The following is a 13878-nucleotide window of genomic DNA, read 5'->3' on the forward strand; positions in this document are numbered from 1 at the left end:
GCCCTACTCTACTCAACACAACACAACACAACACAACACACTCTTCCAGCCCTACTCTACTCAACACAACACAACACAACACAACATCTTCCAGCCCTACTCAACACAACACAACACAACACACTCTTCCAGCCCTACTCAACACAACACAACACAACATCTTCCAGCCCTACTCAACACAACACAACACAACACAACACACTCTTCCAGCCCTACTCAACACAACACAACACAACACAACACACTCTTCCAGCCCTACTCAACACAACACAACACAACACACCTTCCAGCCCTACTCTACTCAACACAACACAACACAACACAACACACTCTTCCAGCCCTACTCTACTCAACACAACACAACACAACACAACACACTCTTCCAGCCCTACTCTACTCAACACAACACAACACAACACAACACACTCTTCCAGCCCTACTCTACTCAACACAACACAACACAACACAACACAACACAAGACAACACAACACACTCTTCCAGCCCTACTCTACTCAACACAACACAACACAACACAACACAACACAAGACAACACAACACACTCTTCCAGCCCTACTCTACTCAACACAACACAACACAACACAACACAACACAAGACAACACAACACACTCTTCCAGCCCTACTCTACTCAACACAACACAACACAACACAACACACTCTTCCAGCCCTACTCTACTCAACACAACACAACACAACACAACACAACACAAGACAACACAACACACTCTTCCAGCCCTACTCTACTCAACACAACACAACACAACACAACACAACACAAGACAACACAACACACTCTTCCAGCCCTACTCTACTCAACACAACACAACACAACACACTCTTCCAGCCCTACTCTACTCAACACAACACAACACAACACACTCTTCCAGCCCTACTCTACTCAACACAACACAACACAACACACTCTTCCAGCCCTACTCTACTCAACACAACACAACACAACACACTCTTCCAGCCCTACTCTACTCAACACAACACAACACAACACACTCTTCCAGCCCTACTCTACTCAACACAACACAACACAACACACTCTTCCAGCCCTACTCTACTCAACACAACACAACACAACACACTCTTCCAGCCCTACTCTACTCTACTCAACACAACACAACACACTCTTCCAGCCCTACTCTACTCAACACAACACAACACAACACACTCTTCCAGCCCTACTCTACTCAACACAACACAACACAACACACTCTTCCAGCCCTACTCTACTCTACTCAACACAACACAACACACTCTTCCAGCCCTACTCTACTCAACACAACACAACACAACACAACACACTCTTCCAGCCCTACTCTACTCAACACAACACAACACAACACACTCTTCCAGCCCTACTCAACACAACACAACACAACACACTCTTCCAGCCCTACTCAACACAACACAACACAACACACTTGTATGTCCACTGGACTTCACTAACAGTCTGAATCCCGACCCGCTGCAGTCTCTGCTCAAAGAGCCTCTTTGTTACATAACATGGCTAACTGGGTCAAGAGCTCCGCCGGGCCGAGAGCTTGTAGAGAACGTGTTGCATTCACAAGCGCTCCATTGACTGAATCTGAATTCCTGAATGATGCCTTAGAGTTAGCATTACTGTTTGGTTTGAAGAGGTTACTGTCAAGTTGTATGCGACACTGGCCCCAGTGATCGACGCAGTGGCGGCTGGTGAATTCTCCAGGGGGGGGGGGGCGCTATACCAAAAATGTTCGGCGAAACCACACGGTACGAATATTTAAGTAGGTACAGTACAACTATCACCATCAATCAATATATGATCACAGTCAATGCAGCCACGTTTCCAATAGCGCCTACACAAACATGCACGCCCAAATCTCTCTCTCTCTCTCTCTCTCTCTCTCTCTCTCTCTCTCTCTCTCTCTCTCTCTCTCTCTCTCATGCTCGCTCGCTCTCTCTCTCTCTCTCTCTCTCTCTCTCTCTCTCTCTCATGCTCGCTCGCTCTCTCTCTCTCTCTCTCATGCTCGCTCGCTCTCTCTCTCTCTCTCTCTCTCTCTCTCATGCTCGCTCTCTCTCTCTCTCTCTCTCTCTCTCTCTCTCTCTCATGCTCGCTCGCTCTCTCTCTCTCTCTCTCTCTCTCTCTCTCTCTCGGGAGCAGGCAGCATATTATCACTGTACTATATTTGTGCATGCTCCCACGCCCGTATTCAGATCCGTACAATAATAATCACAGAGGTATATCTTGTCATTTGAAACAAGTTACCATTATATTGTCCCGGGTGATTATGCCCCCCCCCCCCCCCCCCCCCCCCCGCGGCAAAATTAATTAGTATCCCCCTCTATCTCTCTATCTCTCTCTTTCTCTCTCTCTCACTCACACACAGCGTGACGTGGATTCTATCGTTACACAAGGAACTGCAAAAGATCAGACCTAGTAGTATGTAGTATATACCAAGAATAACTTCAGTATGAGTACAGGGCTGTACAGCATATTTTGCATATTGTTAAACGAGCCAAGGCTAGCTATTAAACATAGACTTACCATCACAAGAGTTGAAGGGGGCGAGCCATAATCCACTTTTTTTTTAATCCACTCAAAAATAAACTCCAGTAACAGTCCATACCATGGGCATGTTGCATCTGTCCCCCGTTTTAAAAAGCAGGAATTGAAAGCAACGGCATTCATGACTGCATCCAGCTAGCCATATAGCTTCTTGTTAGCCAAAGTAGCCAACACTTACCACCAGCTAGAAAACGACAGAGTATTGTCTTCCTCTGTCTGTTGATTGTTTCTGAATTGAGGAGATATCAGACTGATGAGGTCGAAAGTCTTTCACTCCAGTGTTCATCTCTCAAAAGGTATTGTTTTGAGGGATTTACCTGCATTCAAGGTTGGAAATAATGTTCTGCCTGAGCTCAGTGATCCACTGCGGTCAAGTGAGCCGTCTTTCACTTTTGCGTGGTCAAACCAGCCGCTCCTGTTTTTCGAGTGCGCGATTAGTTCCAGGTTTACGGTAATGCATTGGAGCGCTAGAAAAACGCGCTCCGATTACATCATATTTGAACACACTGATAGGCGAAATGTATTTGCTTGACCTATTTAATTGCCTGCGATGATACCAGTGCACGCCCACTGTGTGCGCGATACGTCTCGCCCAGCTTTAGAGGTACTCTCTCATATCAGACAGTCATCACAAAACAATGATTTATATTTGATATATTAACGTTATTGTGCATTTGAAACACAAACATACTTAAGTTAAAATGAGTAAATATTATTCATTTTAAACATGTTTATTTTATTTTTAGTGGTCTAAAATTTCAATTAAAATAAAACATTTTCTTCTTCTCCTGCTCTCTTTACCAGGGGGGGCAGCGCCACTGGATTGACGACTATATGTTTGAAATTACAAGACGAGTGTTTTCCCTGCAGTGGGACAAGACGTATTTCTGACTAGAGTTTGCATTTGTGATTAGTATCCCTCAGATGGCAACTACAGTATATCTATATGTTCCCTTATCATAGTCCTAAATAACATGTTTAATCACAGTTACAGTACATGTTCCCTTATAGTCCTAAATAACATGTTTAATCACAGTTAACCTCATCATCATCATCATCATCATCATCATCATCATAATACATTCTATTTGAGCACTTTTCATGAAACTCAAATACACTTTACAGAAAAGGGAAATAAGTAAAAAAAGAAAAAAGAAAAAGGAACACAGGGAACATTTGAAAACAGAATAAATAAAAACAAAGGAACACGGGGAACATTTGAAAACAGAATAAATAAAAACAAAGGAACACGGGGAACATTTGAAAACAGAATAAATAAAAACAAAGGAACACGGGGAACATTTGAAAACAGAATAAATTAAAACAAAGGAACACGGGGAACATTTGAAAACAGAATAAATTAAAACAAAGGAACACGGGGAACATTTGAAAACAGAATAAATAAAAACAAAGGAACACGGGGAACATTTGAAAACAGAATAAATAAAAACAAGACACCGTTAGAGATTATAAACAGATTTTTTAAGTGCTTGAAGGAGGGGAGTGAATTATGTCATTATTAAAAGATCATTAAGAAATATACAGTATGTACATATGTATTTATGTTATATGTATATTATTGAGAAGCGCTATATAAATTAAATTAATTATTATTATTATTATTATTATTATTATTATTATTATTATTATTATTATTATTATTATTATTATTATTATTATTATTATTATTATTATTATTATCATGGATGACAGTATAGTAAAAATCCCTACATTTGCATGGATCCATGATGGTATATCTTCATATTCAGTATACTTTCCAGCCCTATAAGTTCACAGGTGCTTGATCCTTATCGTGCGACCTTGTGTTGTGTCTATTGGTTGTCTGATCACTGTGTGTGTGTGTGTGTGCGTGCGTGCGCGTGCGCTCGTGCGTGTGTGTGCGCGTGTGTGTGTGTGTGCGTGTGTGTGTACCTAGGTGGTGTTTGAGGTAGCCTTCAACAGTGCCAGAGGTGGATTTGTTGCCGTGGACGACATCTCCTTCTCACCGGAGTTCTGCCACACAGAGACAGGTGACAAAAGATACCTGCCTGGATGAATAATAATCCATAATCAAATACATGTATCAACCCATAGTTGACCAGAGGAGTTGACCCACACAGTCCTGGTGGGGGGGGGGGATCGTTCCACGCATTACTGTTGGACAGCCCGATCTCGCTTCAAATATGTAATAAAGTACTAATCGTCCACAGGAACAGAAACACATCATGTATTGTATGTAACATGTTATGTTATAGCCCATAAGTAATATATGTATGTATTGTATTGAAAATGCAAACCCCGCCTGCTGGGGATCGAACCCTAACCGTAACCCTAATTTTATGTTTCCACCATAAATCAAATCAAATCAAATCAAATGTATTCGTATAGCCCAAAATCACAACAAATTGCCCCCCATAGGCTTCACAGATCAAGAAGAAACAGGGTATTAGATCCCCAATAGATCCACAACAAAAAACACCAGAAAATCCACCATTTTGCAACAACACCCCCAGACTTTCCCCAATGAAGATAAGGAACAACTCCCTAAAACCTAGCAATAGGAAAAGAAAACACGGGGAGAAACCTCAGAGGGGCAGTTCAAAGGGGATCCCCCTTCAGGGTGATAGACGGTGTTCACAGGGGATCCCCCATCAGGGTGATAGATGGTGTTCACAGGGGATCCCCCTTCAGGGTGATAGACGGTGTTCACAGGGGATCCCCCTTCAGGGTGATAGACGGTGTTCACAGGGGATCCCCCTTCAGGGTGATAGATGGTGTTCACAGGGGATCCCCCATCAGGGTGATAGACGGTGTTCACAGGGGATCCCCCTTCAGGGTGATAGACGGTGTTCACAGGGGATCCCCCTTCAGGGTGATAGACGGTGTTCACAGGGGATCCCCCGTCAGGGTGATAGACGGTGTTCACAGGGGATCCCCCTTCAGGGTGATAGACGGTGTTCACAGGGGATCCCCCTTCAGGGTGATAGACGGTGTTCACAGGGGATAATAATAATAGAACTAAGAATCGACAGAGCAGGCGTCCCTGACGTAATGTATTCCACAGGTAGGGAGCGCCTGTAGGCAGAGTAGAAAAGCACGAGAGTATCGTGTAATGAGGTTGGATAGAACCAATTTAAGTGAGTAGCAGCACTTTAAAGTCAGATCTGGCCTGGATGTGTCTATGCTTTTACCAATGCGTTCGTGTTTCCGGGTTGCCGTTTTGCGCTCTGATTGGCCACTGACCTACGCTAGTACGCCCCCCTCGTAAGTAGAGAGTCGGCGCTGCACTCAACCGATTCATTCAACAGGAAGCGATTTGCGAGTACAATACACCATCACGCCAGAGTGGATAAAGAAATGCTCCATAAATGAATATGCGTAGGGTTTGCTTACTTTTTTTTTTTTTTCATAACGTTAAATAATCTATCCACTCTGGTGTCCCAAAAAGGACAATAACACCACCTTATGCATACTGCACCTTATGTGAATACTGTGATACTGTGAATACTGTATATTTCAGTTGGTTAGATAGTCAATTCTATTGACTTATTTGTTGTTTTCACTACCTGTGTACCCCCCCCCCCCCCCCCCCCATGCTGCTATGATGCCTGAATTACCCCAAGGGGATCAATAAAGGAATATCTTATCTTATCAACCAGAGTGGATAAATTAATTAACGTTACAGAAAAAAAATAAGTATCCAAGAGATTCAAACTGGGGACCATATGGTCCACAGGCAGGGGACTAACCAGTTGAGCTATACAAGCTGTCATGAATTGTTATTATAAAATACAATATTAAAAAATCCTGTCAGGAAGCGTGCCTCAAAGCATGAATGAACCGGCATTTACCGGCATTTCTAAGCACTTTAAACTTACCAGAACTTTAGCGCACATAAAGTCACGCGGAAACAGCTGTTCCTGGAGGCAGTACTGTGATACGCATTTGCATTTCAGCGTCCTGATACGCTCATAGCGAGGGGGGCGTACTAGCGTAGGTCAGTGGCCAATCAGAGCGCAAAACGGGAACCCGGAAACACGAACGCGTTGGTAAAAGCATAGACGCGGCCTGGATGGGAAGCCAGTGTAGGGAGGACAGAATTTGTGTGATATGATCACATTTTCTAGTTTTAGTTAGTATCCATGCAGCCACATTTTGCACGAGTTGGAGATGTTTCAGGCTCAAGTTAGGTAGGCCTGAAAAAAGCACATTATAGTAATCTAGTCATGATGAGACAAACGCATGAATTAGGGTTTCGGTTTTGGTTTTATTGTTAAATAGAACAGGTTTTTGCGATATTACAGAGATGGAAGAAGGCAATTCTGGTGAATTCTGGTGATGTGCATTAAATGAGAGGGAGGTATAAAAAATTACTCCAATGTTTTTTTTTTTTTGTATCCACTTTTTCTCCCATTTTCTATATTTTCTCCCATCCCAATTTCGTATCATCCAATTCAACCCTCCCCTGTCACGAACGCTGTTTCTTGCCTCCCACAAGCCGGCTGCAATGTGGACTAAGTCATACATAGCACAAGTCCCCTCCGGTACTTGAGGTAACAGCAGTCGCATCTTTTCACCTGCGCAGCTCGATCTCTCAGTGGCGAGGAGTAACACGTGGGAGGCTCACGCTGCCCCCGACACTTCCTGATTCTACTGCGCAGGTGCACCAACCGACCTGTAGGAGTCGCTGTCCAGAACGCCCGATCCCCACCCATCAGTTTCCCACCCCCTAATACGGCCAATGTGTATTAGTATGAACGACCAGCTAAACTGAAAGCAATGTGGAGCGCAGTGTCTCCGCATTCGTGGCGAGCGCCTTGCCCACTACGCCACGTAGCCGCCCTATGACTCCAATGTTTTTTATGGTGGAGCTCTGAGAGACATGACAGGTATAACATTTGAGATAGATGTCCTCAAACAGGCCTCTCTAATTTGGGGGGCCGACAACTAGCATCTTGGTTTGTATCTGTGAGCAGAACATTTTGCGACATCCCAATTTTTAATGGCAAGCAGGCATGCCTCAAGATTTAGCAGTTGGGAAGAATCATTCGGCTTAATAGGTTTGATTGATTGATTGATTGATTGAAAACTTTATTAACAGATTGCAGAATGGGTACAATACAGTACAGCTCAATACACACAATTGTTAAGGGGATGCAGACCAGAGAAAGACTTTCGTCTTGTTTACATCAGGGTCCCCCATTTTCAATTCATCAGGACATATATGACGTACATGACATACAGATAGACAGTACTGCTACATATATACATTTATGACATACCAGATTTGCAAATACAGTACAGTTTGTGATACAAAAAGAGTCAAGAAAAGGGAGTATATACATTTGACGTAGAAACTGTACATTGGAGGAGGTTGGGTGGGGTTGTGTGGGGGGGGTTGGGTACATTGGGATATTGACAACCATACTGGGTAATTTACATTGGAGGGGGTTGGGGGGGGGGGGGGGGACACTGTACAAACAAGCAAAACTGTACATTGGGGGGGGGGACACTGTACAAACAAGCAAAACTGTACATTGGAATATTGACAAAACCATACTAGGTAAATTACTGTACATTGGAGGGGTTTGGGTTAGGACATTTACAGGGGCCAGTTTCGAATTGCAGTCTCCCGTAGGTAGGTATAATTGGGTGTCATCTGCATAACAATGAAAGTCAATACCAAATTCGCGTATAATATTGCAGAGGGGTAGCATATAAATGGAAAATAGCAAAGGGTCCAGGGCAGAACCTTGTGGGACACCGCATTTAAGATTTAAGCCAATCGAGTGAGTGACCCTGAATGCCAACATGATTCTCAAGCCGACTCAAAAGAATGGAGTGGTCAACAGTGTCAATGGCTGTACTGAGGTCAAGCAATACCATAACCTTTAATGTTAAAACTACCCTTAACTCTAACTACTGTATAACCATAGTTAAATAGTGGTGAGAGCACTCACCCATGACTGCAATGATTGTTGGTTCAACGCCTGCATGTGGTGTTTGTTTTGGACTTTTGCCGATACAATACATAATATATTACTTATGGCTATAACATAACGTACATTATGTGCCTATTTTCCTGTGGTCGATTAGTACTTTATTTACATTTTCTAACTTCTTGGGTTAGCACTTTGGGATCCCAGGGAACAAAAAGTGCATTACAAATTCAATCTATTATTATTGGAAGATGAAGAGTCTTGCTCACTTTGATGATGTTAGATGCTCACAGAGTTACGGTCTGCGTGCCAGGTGTGTTGGTGAGTGAGCACACCTGGCACACTGAGGTCTCACGCTCAATATTACTCAATGTTTCTGTCTGAGACCTTCTTCAGGCATTTTGTTCAGGTCGGCAGAAATCATTTCTCATCCTGTCCTTCCGAATCCATGACTCAGAACCTTCTCTCCATGGCTTGCCAACACGTCCCCTAGAGACGATTGATAATATCTTTTTCCCTCTATCTTCTGCTGTGTGTCTGTGTTCTCTCTCCGTCTCTGCCAGGTTAGATCCCAGCGAGAGTAGCTCTCTGCACACGGCATTCTTTTATGTTCTGAAACAGGTGTTCATTAGAGCTGGTCTGGGGCCCAACCAGGAAACCTGCACTGTTTAAACTCTGTTCCGATGTCAGCCTCACACCAGGCGTCAGCTGTGTTACATGGTAGAGTTATTTTAAGGGCTGTGAACTAGTCTCAGTGGAGAATAAGAGTGAGAGAGGGGGAAATGGGAGCCCCTGTCCAGCGCCTCAGAGTTTTGTTTGACTTTGCTTGCATGGTGTCAAAGTTATAGTGATAGAATTCACAGTAGCAGAATAAAGGGACTGTTTAGCCATTTTTGGTGCCAATCGACGTGAAAGATTAGATATCGGTCCAAAATGACCAAACATTGTGGACATGTTTTTTTTAGGTCGATACTGATATATATGTATATTTGTTCACCCATATACTATATCTATACTGATACAGGTTGTTGTAAGGATTTTAGTTTAACCTGTTCCACCCGACGGGACCGGTACCGGTCCCGAAATGACATCTAAATCAAATCAAATCAAATTTATTTATAAGGCCCGACAACACACGTTAATGTCCCCATGGGCCGTACACGTCTTCTTTAAACAAGTCAAGAAGAAAACATAACAATAAGTCAAGAACAGAACAAGAACACCATAAGGTCCAACCAATTTAAAATAAATGCAAATAAATGAAAGAATGCAAACACTCCCAGACATACCCCACGCGAAGGTAAGGAAAAACTCACTAAAACCTAACAATAGGGAAAAATGCTCCACAGGCAGTGTGGAGGAGAGAAACCTTAGAAGGGCCATTCAAGGGGGGATCTCCCTTCTTAGATGTTGGTGATAGTAGTGTTGCAGACGGACAGTTGGTAAGCATGCACTCATGTGTGTAGTGAAACACAGATGAGTGCATGCAATAGCAACTGAACATTTTGAAAGATTAAAGATAGAGCTGATAGCGATAGCAACTGAACATTTTGAAAGATTAAAGATAGAGCTGATAGCGATAGCAACTGAACATTTTGAAAGATTGAAGATAGAGCTGATAGCGAATCTATTTGAGGCACAGGGGCGGCGCAAAGAGGGTCGCGTCCTCCCTGTCTTAATCACGGGACATTCAACACTCCGGTCATTGCTCAGGGACAGCCGGAGACAGGGGGCGGCGCAGAGAGGGTCGTGAACTCCCCGACATCATCGCGGGACGTCCGGCACTCCGGTCACCACTACGAGACCTCCGGAGACAGGAGGGCACGCAGAGGGGGTTGCATCCTCCCGGCCTTCATCACGGGACGTCCGACACGCCGGTCAGCACTCCAGGACAGCAACTCGCAGGGGGACAGGGAGACGGGACAGGCGTTAGACAGCTCATGTGATTGTAGTGGGCGGACATAGCAATAGATACAACTAAACTAGAATATTTTTTTGACTGTTGTATAAAAGTAGCGATTTTAATTTCAAACGTATTCAAGTATTAACATCACTAACATGTCACAACAGCATGTAGAATGTATATTATCATCAATACGTTAGTTTAGCAATAGGTTAAAAGTGTCATTAGATAGATTTACCTTTTCGATTTGGACAAGTCTAGTCGCGAGGGCGACCATTTTGGATATTTTTTAACCATGGGAATTGTGCGTCTATACTTTCCGTAGCCGCATTTCTGCATACCCCTCTCTGATTGGTTGAGCCCATTTCTGCAGACCCCTCTCTGATTGGTTGAGCGAAGCCCCTCTCTGATTGGTTGAGCGAAGCCCCTCTCTGATTGGTTTAGCTCGTCACGCGGCAAAAGGCGAGCGTAATGTTATCATATCAAGAAGATAAAAATAAATATACTACCAGATTCGCGTATAACGTTATTTCGTGCGACAACACAGCCAGCTGTCAGAAACTGTACATTGTAATGTTATATAACATAACGTTATATGTTATTTCGCGTTTTATTCATAACTTATGCACATTGTAACGTTATATAACATAACGTTATGTTATTTCGCGTTCATCTCATGCACCTTGTTGTGTATCCTGTTTCTTTTTCCTCATTATTATATTCAGAGTTAATTATATTGTTTACACTGTCTTTCTTCTATTATAACCCTGCCCATTTGATGTTCCCAAACATTTTGGGAACATCATATTCAGAAAGTATCACAGAGACTTCTATTGACCAAGGAATTAGTTATTATTAGTAAGACACAACATTTCAATCAAACATATAATAACATGTGTTTCATCATACCAACTGATCCTGGTGTGACAATACCTAACATTTAGATTAACCCAGTTAATGCCTTAACTAGACAGTTACAATGTAACATTTAGATTAACCCAGTTAATGCCTTAACTAGACAGTTACAATGTAACATTTAGATTAACACAGGTAATGCCTAACTAGACAGTTAGAAGAAAGCAGGAAGCCGGACCAGCACTCTCAGATTCAAAGTTTTAATTGCAGCCTGGAACATACATGTTTCGGAACCAATGTGTAACTAGACAGTTACAATATAACATTTATATTAATTAACCCAGTTAATGCCTTAAGAGAAAGAGTCTGGTGGTCAATGTCACTTCGGATTGCTGATTGCTACGGACTTTACTCCTGTTGGGAAACTATAGCGATGGTCTGTGCTCACCACACGAGCCGGCGTCTACCCCCGAGCTTCATTTTACCAATCAGAGAGGGGTCTGCAGAAATGGGCTCAACCAATCAGAGAGGGGTCTGCAGAAATGCGGCTACGGAAAGTATAGATGCGGGAATTGTAGTCTTTTTGCGGCCATTTTCACTAGCTGTCGATCAGCGTTGGAATTTTTGAGAACTACACTTCCTGGAAGATTCTATAGGGGTTCAAGATTCAGAGTTCTGTATGAATTATATCAATAACTGTTATTATTCGGGATAATAAGCCACAAAAGGTAACGTTTTTGACAAATTTGAAAACGCAGTTAGTTTCTCTTCCCTATTGTTAGCATTCAGCAACAATTAGATTTGAAAATAGTTTCAAAATGGTGCCACCCTGATAAAAATAAAAAAGCTACTGTACATTACAGTAGATTTCATTATCTGTTCTCATGCACGCCTGGTGATACTAAATCCAAATTGAACTCGGGCATTTGAAAGATAATATATGTATATATATATAAATGTGCGAATTGGCTATAATAAGGTAATTTATAAGCCTCCTATTCTATATTCTATAATAATATTTCAAATTGCATTGGTCCGGATGGGAGAATTCAGTACTGTATCTACAGAACCTTCTGTTTAATCATCTTCCCTTGATTAATTTCCTTAGATATTCTGTACACATGATCTCAAGAAGGTACTGAATGAGATCATCATTTTTATTGTTTGGTCATTATTAGCATGGTGTTATTCACTGTCAAAGATGCAAAGAAAGATCATAATTCATATTCTCCTTTGTTTCATCACAATTTAAGCAAGCCTAGTATTAGACACAATATTTCTGACACTGTGAATACATTCCCTGAGGTCCATAGATGTCCCTAGATACCAAGCATATGCTAATGAGCTTGTAGAAGTGGAGCAATATTCCATTTACCTAGGTATATATTTTAGGCGGATTTTCACCACGGTGGAAGAGGTTAAATATTATATACTGGTAAAAAAAACACACTGAGATTTAAAGCTTTACATATTCATATTCACCCATTCACTCACACACGTGCAAGGTGGCAACCTGCTCATCAGGAGTGTTAGATCCTGATCAAACTGGCCAGTATCACGTCTTCGTCTGTTTTGGCTCTCCATCCAATTCCTCTGCGTTGTGTCATTTTAATGGTCCTGACGTCTCTATACTGGCTGATAAGATCCTTATCTCTCCCTGTTAGTACTATCCGCAAACCATAATAATTCTCCACCTCCGCCTTATTTCCATTACCCGCATCACACCCAAACCAGAAAGGATAAACAACGGTCAGGGAGGAGAGAGAGAGAGAGAGACAGAGAAAAACACAGATTGCAACTTTTCAGACGACACACCTAAACCCTTCGGCCCCCCTATTAGGTACCCCACGTCCAAATCAGAGTGCTCCCTTCCCTCTTACAGTACACCTCCCATCTTGGGCCGGTCCCGTCTCCTAGGGCAAGGGCCCCTTTCAGTGACGGCTCCTTTCCTGAGCTGGTCCCCCTTCCAGGGCGGTCCCCTAGGCAAAAATGTCTCCCCTGGTCTGCTACTGCTCAGTGTCTCTGGCTGTCCTCTCCACATCTGCTCCTCCACCGCCGCCATCTCCTCTCTCTCGTCGTGGATGATCTGTGTACCAGGCTGCGGTGCCTGGCCCCTGCTGCTTCCTCCTCCTCCAGTCTGTCTCCTGGTCGTCTCCACCGCTGTCGGTGTCTCCCCCCGCTGAAAGCAGAAACACAACACCAGCAGTCATCTGTACCTTCGACTTCCCTTGTTTTGCTATCAGTCTACCACCTTCTCCACACCTATTATCCATCTTACAGGGCGGTTCCCTGTTTGTTGTCTTCCGGCGTGACACTTGCAACTAAACCGATTCCCACTTTTCGACGCTGGCTATCTTCATCCCAGTTTGACCCCCAGCGCGCGCCAGTTCTTCTGGTGACGTGTCTTCTGAAGACCCTGCCTATCTATCAGGTGTGAGAAGGCCCCACTGGAATTCAAACTCCCTCTTTATTCCATAATTAACCCATTCAAATAACTGCACCATCTCTCTCTGTGCGATTCTTATTTAATCCATTGTATAATTAAACTATTTAATGAACCTGTATATCAATATTATTATTATAATAGATCCACTCTCTGTGCT

General features: G+C 43.0%; 1 protein-coding gene across 2 annotated transcripts in view; it reads left to right on the forward strand.

The window, feature by feature from the left end:
• The window catches only part of mamdc2a (MAM domain containing 2a), a 139506-nt gene that overhangs the window by 88646 nt on the left and 36982 nt on the right, over nucleotides 1-13878 (forward strand). For both annotated transcript variants that reach the window (XM_084319567.1, XM_084319568.1), the window contains exon 7: nucleotides 4515-4608. In XM_084319567.1, coding sequence (XP_084175693.1) covers nucleotides 4515-4608 — 94 coding nt within the window. The remainder of the gene's footprint in view (nucleotides 1-4514; nucleotides 4609-13878) is intronic.

This window comes from Notolepis coatsorum, assembly GCF_963971535.1.
Source record: "Notolepis coatsorum genome assembly, chromosome: 1".
Lineage (NCBI taxonomy): Eukaryota > Metazoa > Chordata > Actinopteri > Aulopiformes > Paralepididae > Notolepis > Notolepis coatsorum.